Below are 23,109 nucleotides of genomic sequence, written 5' to 3' on the forward strand. Positions count from 1 at the left end.
AGACCATATGGATTTGTGTTATGGACAAGTAGTTTTAATGACTATTCAGTCTACAGGACACCTAAACGTTCACTTTGCCCTTCTGCATCTAAAATCTGTTTACCAGCACATTTTTTCTGTCATTACAATAAGTACCGCAAGTAGTGCGAGAACTGTGCCACCCTTGTGTGGACAGAACATAATGGATGTGAGATCAGATCCATTAAGTGGTGAAAAATATTTGATGTATATGATTTATTGGAAGTCTGGGCCTGGATGTCAGGCTGTGTTTGACTAGACTTGGACGGAACTGTTCAATGCCTGGAGAAATGCTCTTCGTGTGCAATTGGAAGGCTGTCTGTCAGTTTGCTGTGAGACCATGAGCCTATAGAATAGGGTCTGTGTGCAGGGCAGCTGTTTATAGAGAGCGATCGCAGCAATACAACTGGCCTGTGCTTTTCCCTGGGACAGAGGCACCATGGCGGAAGCATATCAAGTGGTTTCACAAGCATTATGTTTGCCAACTGTTGTTGCCAGATCAACGCAGCGCAACCCTAAGTCTGGTTGGAGGCTAGGAGAGTAGGCTGGAGGCAGGGAGCGAATGGCACACAACCTGTGACTAAGGCATTTGAGGGACATTTATGCCATCTCATAATCTTGGGCAGGGGATTAGTTGCTCAATTTTAAAATACTTTTGTTTAGTTGAAAGTACAATTGTAGGACCAGATATTCATGAGAAATGTCTCTCTGCATTCACAAATTAGCTTTTATTATTTATTTAAACCTTAAACAGGACCACATTACAGCACTGCAGTAGTACAATACCTTGACAAGCAAAATGCAGAAGGAAAGGAAGTACACCAATCCATTGGTGTAGGGATTAGGACCCACTTAGCCAAGAAGATACACTTATTGGTAGTCAATATTAAGGAGTGTTTATTGGAAAAAGAAAACAATTCACAGGTGACTATCCAATGACCAGAATCAAAACAATTTAAAAAAAAAATATTTTTCTCTGTTTCTCGGTATCCCCTTTTCTTCTCTTTTTCCTCTTCTTGACGAAAGGGATGATACGGTCCTCTGTCGCACACCCTCCGGAGGTTGTACGGTGCCCCTCCAAAATAATCCCACAAAACAAGGCTTCAATCACTGTGCTGTTGCCTTAAGGGCATAAGTGCTTAGGAGGTTTGTGCCCTTCACCAGATGCCACACACAAAACAAGAACAAAATTACAAGCAGGTTTTCTGGGTGACTTCTTGCCTCGTAAATGTCACGTGTGAGTCATTTGTGACCCTTTTAAGCCCTCCCACCACCTCCTAAAAGTAGTTATGCTCCCCAGTTGGACTTGCCTGGGACCACAACCCTCCAGGGCCGTGGTTTATGGGGTTGCAGCGTCTATGCCTCCTCTGGGCCTACTGGAACCAAGGCCAGTGCTCACAGAGGGGTCTTTTTCTTCCTCTCTGGCCGTGCCTTCAGCCACCTCCTCCCGTGTCTCCCGGTCTCATCTGAAACTGCTTGTCTTCTCATCCTGCCTCACTCGGTCTCCAGTCCCGTACCCGTCTGCCTCTTCGATCGAGTTTTCTTCCTTCTGCGTATCTCTCGAAAAAAGGGAGCTGTGCTTCTTTTATGTTGTCCCTAGAAGGCCCTTGGTTGTGTGTGGGTGGTGTGGAGTTGTTTATCCCCACATCTTCATTGGCGGTGGCCATGTTGGAAGTAGATGGCGTGTCCTGCGCTTTGTAACAAGCAGGGTGTTTGTGTACAATCAGTGACCAAAGAGGAACAAAGGCAGATCCATGTTACATGGGGCAAATGCAAGAACGGATAAAATGCTGGTGGAGGGTTTGGGGGTGCAAACAACCCTCCATCGCCACAGCTCGTAAATGGGGGCATCCATCGCCCACATCTCAGTTCAACAGCTCCTGTAGAAGTCTTCTCCTTTGCCCAGTTACCTATCCGCAACAAGATAACTCTGGGGAGGGTAGAAGCTGCACATCAAAAAGTACTCCTAACCCACAATCCACTTCCCCTTAGAAACCTCTGGCCCACTATCCCCATCGGCCCCCTCAGATAACACACCAGCGGCACAGGCCAGCTCACCCACCATCTCCCCATGCCCGAGCAGATATATTCTGAAGGGTTCCCATACATCATGGGGGTGTGTAGCGTCTGGAAGCATTTCGGAGTACAATTCAAGCTGCTTATTACAGTTCATCCTATTGCGTAGCCAGTGCTTGAATTTCGGAGCCTGACCTCTAACCCATCTACACACCACCTGTCTTTTTGCCAACAGGAGCACCAGCAATAGAAGCCTGCCATGAGGTGTTTCAAGCTCTCCCACATATCCCTGCAGTGCAACGACGGGACCCAACGGTAGCACTTAGTCTACCATGTCTAATAAGGCAGCCAAAACCTCAGACCAGTATCCGTAGACCACCGCAGGACCAGGCCAAATGGAGGAACCCAGTGTCCGTAGAGCCGCACCTGGCACAGTTAGCATATATGCGTATAAGCCCAGCTTGTGCAACCCAACAGGTGCGTAGGGCATTCATTGCACTATTTTATAGTGAATGATACGGAAGTGGCTACTAGAGGACACTGCCCCGTGTGGCAGCAGACGAACGATCATACCACATCACTGATCTCACAGCCAAGCTCCCTTTCCCATTCTGCCTGCGCCACCCTAGGTGGGGCCGTTCTCTCTCTTTGGAAGTTTTGTCCAAGAGGGTAATTAGATGCTTAGTTGAGGTCGCGGTAAACAGTCTCTCCAGAGGTGCCAACGGTTCCTGTTCCAATGGGAACTGCGGAAACAATATCTTGCAACTGCTGCGTAACCAGAAATAAATGCTTCAAGTGGGGTACGTTGAGAGTCTCCCCTGAACTCCACTAATGTAACTAAGGAGCCATTCTAATACAGGTCCCCCCCCCCCCCCCCCCCCCCCCAAGTTGGCAACCTTCTGGCATGGAAGCACTTGCGGGATCTGAGCTCAAGATTGATGTGCATCAGGGGGGTAATACCAATGGAAATCTTGGTAAGTATATAACTGGGTCCAACCTTTTACTTAGCCTGTCCTGTACCTGAATTTTGCATTCCACTGTTGTGACATCCCTTCCAGTGCGAGACATCGGGCGCCCCAAAATGAGGGCGGTGGAATCAAGGACATGCTGTCGGACTCAACTGGAGGATTCACCCCCTGAGCTGCAGCAGAACTGACGCCTGTTTTGCCATTGCCGATTCACCCCGCCTTCCCACTTTGACTTCAGCCATTCGCTTGCTGATGGAATTTCCCTACAGGTGCAACTTAGGGTCACTTTTGTCCAGACTGGGCTGTGACATATACACCCCCCAACCCCCGCACACAGTCCTCATGAAGACCCGTAGTGACTAACGAAAGGAGCACCTCGTGGGTTGAAACGTCGCCAATACACCAAGGCCCAGACCAACCACGGCCCTGTTTAACAAAAGGAGCATTGATAGCAACCAGGGCTCATGGTTATGAGGTTGGCCATTAAAAAAAACCTTGTCCTGTCCCCTGTATATAAATCCTGAACCACCCTGTATATACTGCACAAATTGTTTTTCCACTTGAGCACATATGTCATTTGAGCACCATATACCTCACCTGTTGCAAACAGCAGCTTTTTGTATCTTTGAAAAATGAACATAGTTGAATTAATTAATTCGGATAAAATGCAAAGTGGATATGCATTCAATGTGTTTTTGTGATTATTTCCGATCAATGTGTACATGTGTATAGGCGTGGGCGATATCCATGTCTTATGAATAGTTTGGTTTTGCGACACTTTGTGCGTATATGAAATAACTCTTTAGCACCCTACAGAACCAATTTTTTTTGATCAACTGGAGGTGAGGCAAAAAGTGGGTAGGGGCTATACTAAAAGTCGGTAAAATTCACCAGCGCATACAGATAATAAAGGTCAAGGTCAGGTGCCTCAAAACATCCAGGCTAAAGGGCAGTGTGAGGGTCTCCCACTCTATCCTGGGCTTCTTACCAGCCCACGCCAATCTGATCTCCTGTCAGCGGTCTGCCATAAACAGAGCCTTATTAAATGGTAATGGTATATTTACGAACAAATGGACCGTCTGGGTCAGAATCACCATCTTAGTCCCACTCGCCCAGCCTTAGAAAACGGGAGACATATCCATTGTGTCGCTCTTTCATGTTATTCGGGTGCCAGTGACCTCAAACATTTCTCCGATCACTACTTCTGGGTCTTTATGCACCCAGATCCCCAGATATTTTAAGGATTCATCACACCAGGTCAGCGGGAAATCTGGCATGAAGCGCAGCGTGCTGGGCGTGAGAGCATGGTTTGAGACTTTTCCCAGTTAATAATAACCCCTGATAGCAGACCAAAACTGACATATTCCAGCATGATGACTCTAAGACTCGACTACTGCTCTCTGAGGTATAGAATCATGTCATCCGCATATATAGAATTCAAAATGGATTTCCTTATGTAGCGTAGGGGAAACTGCAAGAAGTGCTGCAGAATCTTATCAACCAGCAGCTCCAGGGCTAGGACGAAGAGAAGGGGCAACAGAGGGCATCCTTTTCTCGTGCTCCTGTTGATCGCCATGGGGTAAGAATAAAAATTATTGATCCATTTCCATACCACAGGAGCGGTGTACAACAGCTGTATCCAACCTAAAAACCCTCGGGTATGCCATTCCTGCGCAACACCACTACCAGATAGTCCCACTCAAGAGAATCAAACAACTTTGAGGCATCTAAGAAAACAGCTGCAGCAGCCAGATGAGGGTCAATATCCTAAAGAACAGCAAGTAACATATCCAGATTTTGAGCCGTAGAGCGACCTGCAACAAAAGTAGCCTGATCAGGACACACCAGCTAAGGGAGGAGCATAGTCAGACACTCTGCTATCAGTTTTGCCAGGATTTTTGTATCACATTTTGAGCGACAAGGGCTGGTAGGCGTCGCATCTGTGCACCTGTTTATCAGGCTTAAGAAGTGTAATGATCACTGCTTCTCGTGTAGAGGGCGGGAGAACCCCATTCCCCTGCGCCTCCTCGAAGACCGCCAACAATTTAGGAGCCAGCAGATCCAGAGATCGTTTATAAAATACAACACCGGGGCGTTACCCATGGGAGCGCACCCACTACCTCCCGCAGCTCCTCCACAGGAAATGGCTGCAGCACAAAGAGGCCTCTGGCCTCATTCTGTCAACCAATTGCCATTCCCTCCAAGGAGTATTCCACCTGCGTGGCAGACCTTCCCCCTGTATTGCCTTGCAGCTCACTATAGTAGCCTAGGAACACACTCCAATAGGATCTCAGGAGACAGCCTCCAAGAGAATCCACTCTTGGGCTCCCCTAGAACCAGCAGTGACAATGGACTGAGGCATTGTCCAACAAAGTGCGTGCCAACTGTGTTACCTCATGTACCCAAGGTGCCATGTCCTCCGAGAGGAGCCAATAGTCCAAACGCGACCACGTGTATGTGCAAGTAGCAGGTGCCTTCTACAGTGTAGGAATCGATCTCCATATATCAAGTTGTTCATTGTCCTGCATTATTGACCTCAAGCGTACTGTGGCTTTAGCACCGGGAGGCACACAAGTGTTATCGAACCAGTGTTGTAGCACACTTTTAAAATCTCCCCTCCACCCCCGTCCCTAGCCGAGCCTGTGAACCAGTAGAGAATAGTCTATCCCACAAGAGATCAAAGAATGCCGGATCATCTATGCTTGGCCTGTAGCTGTTGACAACAGTGAGCTGTCTGTGGCCCAGCCTTCCCCATAGTATGGAGGAACTTCCCTGTGTATCCGTGAGTGAACCATCCTGTACGAAGGGAACGCCTCTCCAAATTAATATGGCACCATTCTTGTGCTGGAAGAATAAGATTAAGTGACTTGGCAGGATGACCAACGCCTCCCCCCCCCCCCCCCCCCCCCCTCATCTGAGTCTTAAATTAGGTGGGTCTTCTGCAGGAGTATAATGTCCACCATGCCTAGATAGGCAGAGACCTGCCTGGTTTTCTGGTGATTATTAAGTCCTCTGACATTAAGTTAAACAAGGGCAAGAATGAGTCATTCCCCCGGTAGCCATCAATCAGCCCTGTGTACATTCGTGCATGCCTGCAAGTCCTATTTGTGCCTACTGCAATGTCCCCAAACCATAATATATAGACGCAACATGCTCCACTCTGCATACAACTAACACAATCCCCGTACTCAGTCCTCCAACTCTGATTGCCCAGTCCCACCAGGAACTACACCCCACCCCCCAAAGAATCCCAGAGAAAGCATTAATATTGCCCTCAACCAGCCAGAAACAAAAGAGTAACACACAAAGTGCCTATATCTGTAGAACAGGGACAAACCTTCCAGGGGCCTCCATGAGAGGCAGTATAATTTTCAGTGGTTGCCAATGGTTTTCTAGGACATCTAGAGGTGTGCATGTCATACCAACAGCTATAACAGAGACCAGTCACAAACCATTCTTAGCCCCTAGTTGTAGCACATCATCAGGAGCAGGCATCAGCCACCAAGCACCTATGCAGCAAGGCCATGGTCAATTGGGCGTCTCTCTCATGGGGGTATCCTGCATAACACAAGAGGCCCCCAACACTTCCAGCTGTCTTTCCAGTGCAACATTGATCCAATTAGAATTCTCATCAGTCAGAGTCAAACTGCAGGGTTCCTGACCTCATCAACTATCTCTGTCATGGTCTCAGACTGGGCTCCTTTGATAGTCGACATAGAAACTCCATGTCCTGCTGCGGGGTCTAAAAGACATAATGTGTTCTCTTATGCCTAATTTTGGGTGTTCTGGGTGTAACATGGCATATTGTATTCCGACTTGTAAAAGCTTCTTTTCACTGGGACGAATTTGCGGTGCCTCTCATGAACTGCCAGGGTGAAGTCCGGGTAAAGGGCGACCTCGTGACCTTCAAAGTTAAGATGACCCTTCTCATGTGCCACCCTGAGCGCAATGGCTCTATCATGAAAGATCAACAGGTGGGCTATAACAGGCCATGCCGGTGCCCCCGGTGGCGGCCGAGCCCCCAAAGAGAGGTGAGCTCGCTCCGCCATCAGCAAGCGAGAAAAGGCCCCTGCTCCAAACATCCCCACAAGTAATTTCTCCACATAGTCTAGTCGGCCACTGTTGGTAGAATCCAGCACCCCGAGAATGTGAATATTATTATGGCGCGACTGTGCTTCTAAGTCCTCGTTCTTGATGGCAATTACCCTGAGGACCTTTTCCATGTTGAACAGTTTGTCCTCCTTGACTGCCAAGTCATCCTCTCTGAAAATCCTCTGCTCTGCCTCCTTTAGCTGACCGTCACATTTGTCAATCTTATAAGTAACAGCATTAAGTTGCTCTGTTAACACATCCATTTTGTTGTCAATTGAGGCTACTCTTTTGTGCATTGCCTTGAGAGTTTTAATTTCCGCATCAGTAGCGCCTACATCTGAGATCTACCCCGCTGCCTCATCGCCGGAGGGGGGGGGGGGGGGGGGTGGGGTGGGGCGGCTCAGCGCGGTGACGTGACACAGCAACTCTATCCCAGCACAGCCACCCCACCAGGCCAGAGGAGGCTGCATCCCAGGCAGAGTACCGTCCCACCTGTAGAGGAGCAGCAACGTTGTGGCCAAACTATGTCCAGCGCATCAAGGGCAACCAACTTAATCCAGCAACGTGTCGCACTTTTATCAGCAGTACTCTGGAGTGACGAGTCCGTGGTCCTGCCTCACCCCTAGTGGATAGGCAGGCACAACCAGAACCACTATCCAAGAGCTCCTGCAGCATAACTAGTAAGGAGGAGGAGCAGGGTGCCTATGCACCCACATCATCATCAGCAGCAGCAGCAACATTTGTAGAGCGCCTGGTTACACCAACTGTGTTTCCCTGCGCTGAGCAGAACCTCAGAAATGACACAAGATAGGTAGGTGAGCCCTAGCTGTCATGTTTCAAGGTCTATTCTGGTTTATAGGTGGGTAAAAAGCCAAGTTTTCAGCCTTTTCCTAAAGGCCGCTTCACATGGCTCTTTACTCAAATCCATTGGTAGTGAATTCCAATGTTTTGCTGCCAGGTATTTGAAAGAGCAGCCTCCTAGCCTGGCCATCCTAAATCTGGGTACTGTTACCAACGATTTTCCTTCAGATCTTAGGCTTCTATTGGGGTGTAAGGTGTAATCATGTCTTTTAGATAACTTGGGCCTTTATTTGCTAGGATACGATGGCAGAAGCACATTGCCTTGAACAGGATCCTCTTGCCCACAGGCAACCAATGCAATTTGGCCAGGGCCTTTGTGTTGGACGATCTTCTAGGTAGATTCAGGACTAGCCGGGCAGCGGCGTTTTGGACTGATTGCAGCTTCATCAGCCTTTTTTTAGCTACACCTAGGTATAGAACATTGCTGTAGTCAATCTGAGAGGTGACCACTGCATGTGTTATAGTTTTTCTGGCTTGAACCGGTAGTAGGTCAATGACTTTCCGTAGGGTTTTCAGCATCCCGAAACATATGCCTATTCTTTTTCGGATTTGATTTTCATATGTCACGTTGGGGTCAAGCCATACTCCAAGGTTCTTGACTTCGGTTTCAGGCGTTGGGAGCTGGTCAAGTGCTTCCGGCTACCAAGTTGATGTCCAGATAGAAGGCGCTCTTCCCATTCCCATCACTTCTGTGTCTTACTGCCATTAAGTTTTAAGCAGTGGTCTGCCATCCATGCTGTTACTTCCTCCATACATTGGGAAAATTGATGTGCATTATGTTCTGGGTTTTGTGATAGTGTGACAATAAGCTGAGTATCGTCAGCGTATGATACAATGGACACTTTGTGGCCTTCCACTATATTAGCAATGGGTCCCATATATAGGTTGAACAAAGTGGGGCTCAGTATTGACCCCTGGACAACTCCTTGTAATAGGGGAGGTCTCTTGGAAGGGAATGTGTCTTGTGTAACCTGGAAACCCCTCTCTGCCAGGAAGGATTTCATCCAGCTCAGAGCCATACCCCTGATTCCACAAGATTCTAACCTCTGTAGGAGGAGGCCATGGGAGACTGTATCAAATGCTGCACTGAGGTCCAATAGGATCAGTGCAGCTGTGTGTCCTTCGACCGCCCGTTGTCTTAGTTTCTGTGACCAGGAACATGGCGGTTTCAGTGGAATGTGCGGCACGGAAACCTGAATGTGAGCAGTGTAGTAGGTCAATACTATCACTGGGTTTTGTGAGCTGAGTGTTAACTATTTTTTCTGCGATTTTAGCAAAGAAAGGTAGGAGAGAGATGAGACGTAGATTATCTAGTACCTCATAATCTATTTGTGGTTTTTTCATTAATGGGCGGACCATAGCTTGCTTCCATTCATAGGGAACTTTTCCCGATTTGGAAGGAGCGGGAGATACGTTCTGCTATGAAAGGTACAATACATTTTACTCCTTGTAATAAGATTTCAGGACGGGCTGGGTCCCTAGGTGAACCTGATTTGATTCCGTTTGCTAGTTTCCTTATTACATCTGGCTCTGGCATTATACATTCCTCTAGGGTTGCATCTTTGACTACTGTGGATGTAGTGTCTTTGGAGCAAGTGGCCTGGCGTGCTTCTCTGGAGAAAGTATCATAGATCTTTGTCACTTTCTCTGCAAAGAAGTCGGCAATTCTATTGCAGGATTCCTCCGATGTGGAGGGGAGCTCTGTTAATCGGTCTGCTGACTGTAGAGATTTTAATATGGCAAACATCTCTTTTGAGGAGTTTTTGGCCATTTCAATTTTCCTAGTGTAGAACTCACAACGAGTTTTCTTTATCAGAGTGTAGTATGTTTTTGTTGTTGTTTATATTCTCCTTTAACCCCTTCAGCACGGCGTGGATTACCGCGCTGTGCTGAAGGGTTCTTGCGCGGGCGGGGCCGTGACTGAGTGGTTCCTTCATCCGCACAGCGCGACCGACGCGCGTGACGGAACCACTCCGTCACGCGCATCGAAGGGGTTAATGTTTGCGCAGTAGTTCTTACGCCACCTGCGTTTCAACTGTTTGCACTTTTGTTTGGCCTTCATTAAGGTGTCATTGAACTATGGAGCTCAGATGCTCCCTCTTCTTGTATTTTTGGTCGTCCAGGGCGCTATTTCATTCAACGCTTCGGTTATCCATGATCCCACTTGTCTGTTGGCTAGGTTAATATCCTTGTCCAGCTCCGGCTAATTTTTTCATAGTGCCTAAGTGAACAAGTCAGGATTAAATTCTCCCACTTCCTACGGGTTACTGACTTTTTAGGTAAACTGACTCGTGGGTTTGTGTGTGGGATCTGAAACTGGATTATGTGGTGATCGGACCATGGGATTGGCCAAGATGCTCCCACTTCCATGTCAGTTATGTTAGTGAAAATAGGATCTAAAATATGTCTTGCTTGATGTGTAGGTGCGTTAACTTTTTGAACAAGGTTGAAGATCATGAGGTCTTTACACACAGTTTGTGCCTCTGGTCTAGTAGTTTCATCAAAGTGCATATTAAGGTCCCCTAGAACGAGGGGTTGGCTGTGACGTATGGCTGTGTGTATGATTTTTTTCACCTAAGCTGGTTATGTATTGTGTTTCTGGACCTGGAGGACGGTAAATCAGGAAACCAGCTATGGTATCGTTACCTGGAATTGAAAGCGTGAAAAAGATCCCCTCACATTTGTCAAGGTCTGTTTCTTTAATGTCGCATTTTATTGTTGATTTATAGAGTATAGCAATCTTCCCCCACGCCCCCCCACACTTCCCTTTGTCCAACCCGGTCCTGTTTTGCTATCCCGTAGCCTTCCGGTAGGGCATCTAGGATATCTGGCGTAGAGCTGTCGTTGAGCCAGATTTCAGTCAAAAACATGGCGTCTGATTTTTTTCATCCCGTACATCGTGGATTTCATGTTTATGTTTAGTTAGGGATCTATAGTTCAGCAGGAGGAAGGACAGTCCTTCTCTCTGAGTATTCATTATTGTTGAGTTGACGTCCTTGCTGCAATTGCCGCAGGTGAGTTCCTCCTTATCTCCGTGTATATTGTGTTTACATGCCTCCATAATGGGTGGCATCAGGCTCTTTAGCTCATTCGCTGTGTATTTAACATCATGATGGGGTAAACCACAGCCAGGGGTCCTGGACCCTGGGCCCATACGGGCGCAGACAGGCTTGCCTTAGGCGCGCCTTCGGCGTGCCAGCGGCGCTCCCGCTGCTCGCGTCCACTGGCACATCAGAGTTAAGTAGGGTGCTGATCGGTGAAACACCCCCTCCTCTTAGAAAACCGGGTGTGGGTAATTTCACTCTGCTTTGCCACACCCTCCACACAATCGGCACACAACCGCGCTGGACCAAGGCCGGAGAGCAGGTAAGAATGAGGCTTGTTTAAAAGCGCCATGTGAGGCTTAGTTTAAAATAAAATAAAATGGTTTAAAACAGTATTTTTAAAGCAATTCACAGTGGTGAAACTCTTCCAGCTACCTGTGGGATGTGACCAGCTCTCAGCTGCAGCCTATCGTTACCTGCTCAGGCCCATCCACCCAGGCAAAGCAATGACAATCCGTAAAGTATAGAGGGGGGGTGTCACCTATCCTGCGGCTAGGCTGGCATCCCCAGGTAGCCTCAGGGCTCACCAGCTTCGCTGGTTCATATAATTTGCACAGCGCGAGGCACCAATATGCCCCCACGGTGCACCGCAGCCTCACAGTTGCGGCAAGCTCGAGCGAACACCCCAGCTAGCTCGGCCCATGCTGCGCCTCCACAACGATCAAGGGCCCAGCGATGCTGCCATCTTTTGCACTCCTCCGCTGTGGATTCCTTGTGGCTGCTGCCATTGGAATAAGAACTTTCACTACGCACCACCAAGGAATCAAAGCTTCCTGAGTGCTCAGGAGCTCAGCGCCATACAGGGGCTCACTGTTACATGCACTTGCACACTGATATTACCGGATACTGGTCCTGCATGGCAAGAGTCTCACACTAGTGCGGCTATCTTGCACGCCAGCTTTCTGGCTCCCCAGTCTTCAATTTCTTTATTTTGCTAGATATTGACGCACACCATTTTTTAAACTACATTTTGGACAAATCACTTCTTTCTGGCTGCTTGTTGATCGTACCTACAGGAAACAGACAGACCCAATTGAGGGTAGGGAAATATGAGGCTAGTATCTAGATTCTGTGAATTTGTGGGTGGTGTAGTGATTATTAATATTAAACCTCAGTTACTACCTGCCCTGTCCTCTGCCCCCTCAGAGCCATGCCCGTCTGAGTAGGCACAAAAACTCACTGCTGGCCAAGCAGCAGTTTGAAACTAAGGTCCAAATGACCGTTAAAAGGTAGGGTCAAGTATGGATGAGTCTGACTGTCCTCTGGAGCTCTGCAGCAGAGCATCCATCCCACATATTATACTTGGATTAAAGTACAATTTGCATACTTTCTGTCCTGTGTTGATAAACCCTAAGGTCATTAATATCTTACGGCAGTGGTTCCCAAATTTTTGGCTCCCGAGGACCCTCATTGACTCACCACTGGAAGCCGGGGTCCCCCCAGCAATTTGTACAATTTAAATTTCAAACATTAAAAGAATAATTCGAAAAAAATAAACACACATGTACAAACAAAACAAATACTCAAATTACTAAGGATTTTAGTTTTGTTTTTTTAATTTTTTTTTTGTTATTGTAGCTTGTAAAGCGCTTAATACCAGCAGGTCTCTAAGCGCTGAGAACAGAACTACGGAAATACCAGGGTGTGGGAGTATTGCGAGCAAGGGCATTAGGCCCAGGCTTCCGTGAATAAGGGTTTTTAGTTTTCTTCTGAAGGACAGGAGACCACTATCAGAGCGCAACTCACCTGGCAGTCTGTTCCAGATTTGAGGCATGAGAGTGGAAAAGGCTCGACCCCCTTTCGAGGAGTAGTGGAAGCGTGGGTATTTTAATAGACCCTCTGTAGAGGACCTGAGAGTGCGACATGGGGTGTATGTTGTCAAGCGTTCCTTGATATATTTGGGGGCTTGTCCAAACAAGGCCTTATGTGTAATGCAGAGGCCTTTAAATTTGGCCCTCTGCTTGATGGGTAACCAGTGTAGTTGTTGAAGTAGGGGGGAGGCCCGAGTGTGTCTGGGTAGTTTAAAGATCAACCTGGCTGCATCGTTCATAATCACCTGCAGTCTGTGCAATAGTGAGGTTGGCAGACCAATATAAAGTGCGTTACCGTAGTCGAGCCGAGCCAGGATCAGGGCGGTCACAACCGTTCTCATTGATGAGGAGGAGAGGATGGGGGAGAGTCTCCTCAGACGCCTGAGTAAGCTCACGCAGGTCCCGAAGACGGAGGTGATTTGGTTTGACAGGGAGAGATTGGCGTCGATTTTAATTCCCAGGCTTTTTACCATAGCGGCTGGTGCGGGGATCGCACCCAGCTCGTCGGGCCAAAACTGGGAGTTCCATGGGTTGCTATTATTGGTGATAGCTAGCACCTCTGTTTTATCTGGGTTGATCTTGAGTGAGTTAGTGGTCATCCACCTGACCACAAATCTCAAGATATCTTTTACCCTTTTGTGTGCTTGAGTGCTGTTTTCTATTTGGACAATAATTTGTGTGTCGTCCGCATAGTTGAAGACTTGGCAGTTCATCGTGGCGAGCTTCTTGATCAGGGGTCCTAGGTAGATGTTAAACAGGAGGGGGGATAGTGCCGAACCCTGTGGAACACCGCAGGGGATAGATCCCCTCTCTGACGTCAGGTCCCCATCTGAATTTTGTGGGTGCGATCTGACAAAAAAGATTCAATCCAGCGGAGGATCGACCCTCCAATGCCGATGTCTCTTATTCTGTCCAGGAGTTGAGTGATTGACCGTGTCGAACGCTGCCGACAGGTCAAGAAGGACTAGGACACAGGGTTTTTTGTTATCAGCTTTGATCCTAATTTCGTCTAATACGGACAACATCAACAATTCTGTACTGTGATGAGCCCTGAAGCCGGCCTGCCTATCCTCAAGCAGGCTGTGGGTCTTCATAAGACTGGAGAGGGTTTAGAGAACGTATTGCTCCAGTATTTTAGCTAAGAAGGGCAGCTGAGATATAGGTCTGAAATTTTTCATATTGGAGACGTCAGCCCCAGACTTTTTGAGGAGGGGAATGACTCTAGCTTCTTTGAACTGAGATGGAACTTTCCCTGATTCCAGCGAGAGGTTCATCAGGGCCAGGATTTCTTCCTCAATTGCTGGGAGAGCAAGTTTAAAAATCCTTGGAGGGCAAGGGTCTGATGGTGAGCCAGATTTAATTTTTGTAGCGATGCCTCGCAGTGTCTCCAAATCCAGGGGCTGAAAAGAAGAGATCAGCTCAGCCCGATTTCCTTGTGACTCCACCTCAGTGTTAAAGGGGAGCTTAAAGGGGGAGTTTTTAATGTCCGTCAGAAAGTCTTGGACCTTTTTCGAGAAGAAGGATAGAAATTTGTTGCAAGATTCCTTACTAGATGGCGCGACTGGCACCTGTTTTTGGCTCAATTCATTGAGAATATTGAATGTTTCTTTTTGTTTGTTGGTGGTTGTTGGTATTTTATATTGTTAGAGTTTGTAAAAAATGGAAAATTTTAATGGGAAGGTTGGTGCTGCATCTCTGTGATTACCTTATAAATAGTTACTTTTATTTCGCAGTACAACGCTCCTGCCAGGGCCAGAGTGGAAACCCAAATCAGCCCTGGCAAATGTTTTCAGACCAGTCGCCATACAGTGCACATCAAGTGCAGTGAGTGAGGCTGACCATCATCATCATCATATTCTTTATTTCGGTTCAAAATAAGACCATAAAAGATGCACCACTACAAATGGGGCTTTTGGGGGCTCTCCCCCCAAGAAAATTTAGGATACAATGGTGCATTCTACAACACATTTATCATTATATAATGAATTGTATTAGCTTTTAACGAATAGTAAATGATGACCTTACTATGCACCAGGATACAACAATCTTTGTTGGGGTTCTTCAATGATTCCCTTATTATCACCCTTCAACAGTCTCTCATGTCTCCATAGCACATCTGTCACATGTATTTCATTTGTTTTATAGCATCTCTCATACCATTGTAGGATGTCAGAGCACTTTACATCACACACATGTAGAGACAATGAATCATACTTGTAAATCAGCGTAGAGAAAATGTTACATAAGGCAGAGGGGACTATAAGGTGTAGGACTATAAGGTGTAGGATTCACATGTCAATCATACTGGTAGGCATTTATAAAGAGTGCTTGGTCTGGAAAAGCACAAACCCAGGATTCAGAACCTAACACAGTGGTTAGCATTGACTTTAACAATAAAAATGTATTTCCACCCAAATAAACCCCTTTAGCAGCATCAGGATAAAGAAAGACTGGGGAAAAACATAAGTTACTAACTTGTACCATGCGGTGTGAAGCAGCTCTTTGATGACAGTTTATAGGTCACTGTGCTAGATTATGATTTTCCCTTATGAGCTGAAGAGTAACAAAAGAATCTCTGTCCCAAAAGAAGTAATCCACTGACCTATGCACATAAAATACTGCTTTTTAAAATGCATGGTACGCGTTCTTTGCAGCAGGCATATTAACCCTCTGTGCTACATTAGATAAGTCAAACCTGCCACTGGACAAAACTCTCCTCTCTCTACAGCAGGTACACTAATCACTGGTGTTCTCTTGACACTTTTTTATTGTTGCTCGAAAACTGCTAATTCTACAAGGAATTTTGGAGTGCTTTTAAAACTGCTGCCTGAGGACCCCCTGGGAATGTGTCACGGACCCCAGTTTGAGAAGCACTGTCTTACGGCTTAGAGTGGTATGATGTCATGAAATACCCCTGTATAAGTTCCCACAGGTCTTGAGTTTCAATGTGTAGGTCATTCAGTTTTCATTTTTATCCACTTTGCATTTTGGCAACTTTGCTAGGAAAAATTATGCAAGCACCACAAATAAAAAAAATTTAAAAAAAACACAGGAATGGATAAGCCATTCAAGTCTCACTTAAGAGCTCTGATGCTTATTTTTAAATTGCCAACAGAAGGCAAAAATGTATTTATTAAGTATTAGTTGCAGCCATACTGCAGTATAAATTTTAAGTGCACAAAAGTGCTCTTGGGTAAGATAGAGTTAAGGGGCACACATAATGTGAAGTCATCATTATTTATAGTTGCTAAGTGTCCAGTATGAATTACTGCATTTTTTTTTTTATTTACAGAGTTTTATGTAGCGCAAACTTGACCAGAATCGGGTATCAGAGTGCTTTACATAGTACCAGTTGCATTACATGAGGACAAATTAATTTTTGTTAGGCACGGGGAGATTAAGTGATTTTCCCAGAGTCGCAGGATGTGCAGTGTCATTGCTGAGACTCAAACCCAGTTCCCCAGATTCGAGGTCGACCGCCCTATCAGTTAGGCCAACTCCTCTCCCTTTGCATTGCAACCTGAGTAAAAACCGAGTCAGGGTTGTAAAAAGAGCACGGTTAATCTGCAGGTTTTTAGTCTACAAACGTTGCTATACTTTTGCCCTAGCCTTTAGCACGAGCTATAAAATAAATGTGGCATGACGTTGCTGTAGTTCTTTATGGCAGCAAGACATCTGCATGAGAACAGGTTGCAGGCGGAGGAAGGCCCATCTGCTTATTGATGCATGACATCAATGGATCTTGGATCAATGGATCTTTTTTGCCCGGCATTACTTTGTGTGCTGTGATTTTCTTTAACTAATTCTTACACAATAGCAATATAATTGCATGAAAGGGAGAAGATAAATTCTTATGAGGCATGCAGTTCAAAGTGTTGGTAGACGGGGAAGGAAGAATGATGGGGAAGAAAGAATATGGAGGGAAGGGCAAAACCAATATTGGTATGAGCTAACTGAGTAATAAAAGTCAGTGAGAGATCCTGAGAACTATGATGCAGATTCAGGGTGCAGCGAGCCAGAAGATAGAGTGAGGACGAATGGAAGATATCCGAGGTAAATAAGGGGCAAGAGTGACCGAGATGAAGAGAATGAGTTTTAAGGGAGCAGAAGTGATAGTGCGTGTAGGTGGAACAAATGAGAGAACATGCCTGCAGGAGTTAAAGTGAGGGTAACATAAGAGGAGAGTGAAAACAGTGAGTGTCTGAGAGCTGCAACAGATAAATAAAAGTTTCCTGGGGAGGTGGAAAAGCAAAGTAGTTGTGACACCTTAAATACCAAAGCATCTGGGAAGTGTTAAAGGTTATAGGATAGGGTTAATTTCTGAAAGCAATAGGCGTGCCAATTAGATTCCATTACAGGGCCTGTAGATTTCTGTAGTAGTTAGACCTTTGGACAAGCAGAGTTAAAAAAACAAGATACCACACCCTTGCACTCTGGTTAGCCTGGTGTGAGAAATTGGAGTATTATGTGGTGTGGTTGTGAGACCTCACCATATAGTAATGTTACAATCTCTATCATGTCCAGTTAGGTTTTTATTAGCAAAAGCCATTGCCCGTTCTTAGTAGCTGTGGCACTGAGCAGTCAGGCAAAATCAAAGGAACGGGTATAAAGCATTTAGAAGTTCCAAAACAACAGGTAAGAAAGAAACACAACACAACACAATAGCAATCAAAACTCTAATTTATCAAAATAGAGTGTATTTTTAGCCTAAATATACATCAAAATGACAAACCTCTATTGAGGGGAACCAGAGGTTGATTATTCAAAGGAAAGTAAATACTTACATTTTAGTCTTTTAGATGCAATAATTGTTGCAAGCGGTTTGCAGTGAATTGGCTATAACGCCTTTTGGAATACTCTTGGACTAGCTTTAACGATTGAGGGTCCGTTACAGGGACCAATCCGGTCCAGGGTCACAGTTTACTTGTCTCAATCAACAGTCCGAGGGTCCTCTGTCCATTTTTCTCCCATAACGTGGTCCAGCTAAGAAGTGGTCCAGATGCTGGGTATGGAGGATACTGAATTGATGCTGAGAGATAGTGAGGTTTCCTGGGGCTACCTTGGGGTCCATGAACTTCAGGGGTCATCTTTGGCATCGGGACTCTATGGCCCACAAGGCAGAAGGGGAGTCCAGTACAGGGCCAGTCACCACTGGTCAGCTGGTTTCTTGCTTACAGCAGATTCAGCAGTTGCTTACAGGTAAGCAGTTCTTTTCTTTATGTGGACTAGGGCCCACTTTCACTTCGGCTACAGCCCCCTCAGGCTTGGGGACACCTCAGAAAGGTCAGGACTCAGTCACCCAGTTGGCACTTTGTCATCCAGCAGCAGACAGGTGCTCCTAGGCAGCTGGGCTCGCCTGAAGTGCAGGGGTCCTTAACATTTGGTGATCCTGAAGCTTAACTGAAGGCTGGCCAACTAGCCCTTTGAGTCATTACTTCCGCCCTGGCACATGTGGAGCTCTTTTTCACGATTGGACACAGAAGACACAGCCCTCTTTGTTTGAGTCCCTCGGGTCAGCATGTGCAGTCCAATCTTTGGGACAGTCTTTCTTTGTTGGGTCTAGGGAGCAGCAGGGCAGTTCTTCTATCTTTTTTTTCTGTCCAGTAGTGATCGGAGGTCTGTGAATCTGGGGTGTCACTTTTATGCCATGTTCTCGTTATGGAGTGGAGGACTTACTAGCCAATGGGGCAATAGTTGACATGAGGCAGCTCTTCCCACTTTACGTTACTACGTGGAGGTTTGGCTACTAAATATTCCCAGGACACACTGCTAATCCCTAAACCAAGATGATGCAAGCCTTCTTCCCCTGTGAGGAGCCCAGGGCACACACTTGGGGTGTACCCAGCATAATGAGCCACTCCTCCTTGAAAACCAGTTCTGCAACAGGTTTTCCCTCTCTGGAGGAGATGCCAGGCTCTCTTCCTACACAGCGGATCAAGCTGGCGAAGGTGTTCTCACCATGTGCCTCTTTGAGGTGGTAGCCTCTTTGAAGCTGGGCCTTCTATGGCCGCCTGGTAGTCATTCTGCTGGAGAAGGTCTCCTCTCCCCCAACAGTTCTCTTTGTTCCCTGTTCCCAGCAGTGTTTCACACTTCCTAGCAGGGTGGCAGCATGTTGTCTTGGGCGACAGCTGCTGCAGACAGTCAGGAAAGGCTACTGAAGGTTTGAGCAGCAAAGAGGTGACTTTCTAAAGTCACCTTTCTGTTAAAAGTTACCTAAATGTGATCTCAGCAATGAGTTGGGTTTAATGTAACAATTAATTTGATACCTTAAAGTAATATCTTTGGTGGTCCAAAATGGAAGTTAGCACCTAGTGCTGTGGTTGGTGATACTCCATGCTAGCCAATGAGACCATCTACCTTGCTACAGTGAAAATGGGAATTTCATATTTTACCTGGTGCCTACCAAGACCTTTCCTACTGGTTGCTTACTAATATTTGAAAGGAAGGGTTTGATCTGGCAAAAAGTAAATTTTGCCATGTTGAGATGGCTGCAGTGACATGCCTAGGGTTTAATTTTCATCTTGTCACAGCAGTGATGGCACAATTAAGTGTGGCAGTCCACTAATGCCTTGTAACTTACTACCCTGAGTACCTCTTTTACCATATACCAGAGTTCACTACCAAGTCCATACAATGTATTTGGGCACTCAGTTAATGTCAACACTGTAAGTTGATTTCATTGAATAATTGGTATATATCAGTTGGTGACCATTTTTTAGGATTGCATTACATGTCACCTGTATTTTGGTAAGTTTTCATTTTTCTGACAACTTCCTCTTGTATATTAATTACTAAAGTATATTGCATGTGTATCTATTTACAGTGCATGAATTGATACATGAAAAATTGTAAGATTTTTCCCCAGAGGAAGAACGTGTAATCCGAAATGCATTGGGGTTCTTGGATAATAAGTAAAACTGCTTATATCAATCGTAATATGATCACTAATAAAGAAAAAGAAATTGAAGAATATTCCAGTATCTTGTTTTATATAAAGACTGTGGACTGTAATCCAGGCACATGTTTACATCTATTGCCAGAGCACACTGGGAACTATAGTGTCTGTTGACTTAAAGTGCAAATATTGAGCTCACACCGGGCCCTTTGAACAGGGAGCTCACCAGTTCGGCATGCACAAAAAATGTAAAAGAATTCTCATCCAACTGGTTGAATTACTATTATTCATGGTGTACCTCAGGGAATCTCAATTGACTATATTCTTTTCTGTGACATACATTGTTAAGCCCCCTAGTTCCACAGTGACAATTCTATTTGCAACACATTGTTCTCTGTGACAACCAAACTCAAATGTGACCTGTTCCTCTGTCGAACCCCCTTCATCAATATGAGAAATTCCTTTTATGATTCCTTTTATGTCACCCTCTTAATTGATGTTACATCCACCCCTCCATGCCTAGAAATAAAGCACCTCTTACTGTTGATGGGGTTCTTGACGAGATGAGTGTTTCTCAGGTTACATGAGTACTTAGTCATTCATTTGTTTGTCTATTGGTTGGTCCAAGTGATGACAGTAGAAAACACTAACCTAGGCATTTCCTCCTTGCCTCCTCACAGAGAATGAAAAGAGTGCAGTGGAGCGCAATGTGTCCACTTCAGGGGTTGGCATGTACTTTGATGCATATCTTTATTCTACGGCCAGCACAGCTAACTCTCAGTGGCAGCTCCCACCCATGCAGCGTCGTTTGTCTGTGGCTACAGAGGATGAGGATGAAGACTCTCCTTCTGACTGCTCAACCCCAGAAAAAGTTAAAAAACCTAAAAAAGTTTACTGCTACATCTCACCAAAGGTAAAGAAGCAACATGTCTGGTGGTTTTTCTTTGACTCCTGTCTACCCTTTATAGCAACTGCCTATCTCTTCACTGAGGAATGGCTGGAGTCCTCCACCCTAGGCCCTTTTATTAATCCAAGCTTATTCCCCCCCCCCCACCTAGCTGCCTTTGCTCTGGCACTCCCCCAGCCAGTTTTCTCTCAATAAGACAATTCCTTTACCAAGCTTGTCTTGAGCTCCCTCTCTGCCTGGTGTCTCACATTTGATTACTTGAAGGCTTCTCTGATATCCTCCCTGTGTGGCCTTTCTCTCGTTTTGCCTTTCTCTGACCTTTTTGACTATGTCTTATGTCCAGGCTCTCTCTAAACTCTCCTTCTCTCTTTCATTCCCATGGCTTGTCCCCCTGCTATATCGGGCTTTCCTGCCCTCTTGCAGATTCTTCTGTGCTTCATTTAATTGCACTTTATTGCATGTATTGAGCACTTTCCTTATAGTGCAGTACAGAATCATTAAAGCCTTACAAGTTAATATGAAAGAATAGACACACTTCATCAGTGTATTAAGGTGTGACAAGTGAAAGGAAAGATATGTTTCATAGAAATAGTACATAAAGAATGTTAAGATAGAAGTCAAACATATAAGGTGAGAGCCACTAAGAAAACTAGCTAAAACTGTATTGTACACATGGTTGATCAACAAGTTGAAATTGAGAGGTAGGGAGCAAGTTGTGAGTTGGTTGGGAGGCTATCAATACATTTGAAGATGGCACACTGAAAATGAGATGAGTGAAATTGGAGCTGGAATAGACTTGTCAGGTAAGAAGAAAATCAGTGGATAGAGTGATTTAAGGATGAAGGGAAGCAAGAGTGTAAGCAGGGAGGCTAAGAAGGAGACACAAGTAGTCATCAACATTAATTTACTAATTAGAATGAGAATGTTTGAAGCACTGGAAATTGGACATTCACACAGTTTCTCAGTGTTGTAAAGTTGGACACCTCATATGCTTGCAATCCTGTAGATGTGTTTAGAGAAAGAGAGAAATGGGTCAAAATTGACCCCTATATAACCAGCTGCAATGGAGTGGAGTGGGCAGTGGTATGAGACTGCAAAAGCATTAACAGGTTAAGATTGAGAGAATAAGGCATCCGTTTATTCCAATAGAAAGACATGCAATGATAGAACCAAGGATGAAGGTCAGACAGAGCATGAGAGCTGACCAAGAGCAGAACCTTGCAGAGACCAGAGTTGATCTTTTACCTAACTCCTAGCGCTCTTCAAAAACACCCTCAGTGATAGTGTATGATAAAATATAAAAGGTGTATATCCAGAGATTGCAATAGATGCTAGAGTAGATTGAATACAGTGATACATCTTTTTAAAACCAACAGCAAGGCCAGGAAGGGGTAGGTTGTGGAGGTCGGAGGGAAAGCAAGAATATAGACAAAAGAGAGAGTAAGGTATTTGCTAGATAAGGCATATCTTAATTCAGGGAGGGGTGAATATGTGAGGAAAAGTAAAGTCCTTAATGGAGAAGAAAGCAAATCAAGCTATAATCCAAGAATGCATGGAAAGGGGTGTCAACTTGTGATAAGAGCCCAAGAATTGGGAGGGGAAAGAGGCATGAATAGAGAGATGAAGGTTAAAGAAGCCAAAAACAAAGGAAACAAACAGAAACTGATAGTGCTCAAGAGCCTCACACAAAGATAGGCGAGGAACCAGGAGGACCGGTGATAACAAGGAAAAAAAAAGAATTAAAAAAATAAAAGGGTTTAATAAATGAAGTTAAATGGTAGGAAGGAGGATGCCAGAACGTATGGAAGGGTGTCCAGTGCTGCCTGCGCCCAAGAGTGGAAGGAGTGTGCGAAAATCAGGAGATGATTAGAGCTTTAGAGTGGATAGTTTTGGTGCTCTCAATGCTATACTGGGTAATACATATTTTCTTCTCCCAGTTATCTTTCTTACTTCCTTATCTGCCAGGCTCCACTCGGCTTCCTTTTTCGTTCTGGGATCTCAATTATTATGTGTTATTAAATATATTTTCTATCCTCCCACAGCAACTCTCTGTAAAGGAATTCTATTTGAAGATTATCCCCTGGCGACTTTTTACCTTCCGAGTGTGTCCTGGGACTAAGGTAGGCAACATCTAAGCATTTGTATACTGCAAACTAGTGCCAAGTATTCCTGCTACACACCACTACATGTCAATTTAGGGTACCTAAAATGGACAGTTGCCAGAGGAAACATTTACATTTGAATAATTCTTACTGAGATATATATGAGATGAAACAAAAATGATAGTGAATTCCACACTACAATGAAACAACTGTATATTCAGTCATATGCCAAAGTCGTATTAAGCTGCTCATTGCAATCAACCTACAATATAACGCCAAGGTCATTATTAAATAATTTAAGACTTTGTTTTGAATAAAACTTCCTTACATTAAAA

At 45.4% G+C, this 23,109-nt stretch overlaps 1 protein-coding gene across 9 annotated transcripts in view; it reads left to right on the forward strand.

The window, feature by feature from the left end:
- Positions 1-23,109, forward strand: part of AREL1 (apoptosis resistant E3 ubiquitin protein ligase 1) — a 632,176-nt gene that overhangs the window by 157,158 nt on the left and 451,909 nt on the right. For all 9 annotated transcript variants that reach the window (XM_085626755.1, XM_085626750.1, XM_085626754.1 and 6 more), the window contains 2 exons: positions 20,446-20,678; positions 22,715-22,792. In XM_085626755.1, the coding sequence (XP_085482881.1) occupies positions 20,446-20,678; positions 22,715-22,792 (311 nt within the window). The remainder of the gene's footprint in view (positions 1-20,445; positions 20,679-22,714; positions 22,793-23,109) is intronic.

The sequence above is a fragment of the Triturus cristatus genome, chromosome 9 (assembly GCF_964204655.1).
Source record: "Triturus cristatus chromosome 9, aTriCri1.1, whole genome shotgun sequence".
Taxonomy (NCBI): Eukaryota; Metazoa; Chordata; class Amphibia; order Caudata; family Salamandridae; genus Triturus; species Triturus cristatus.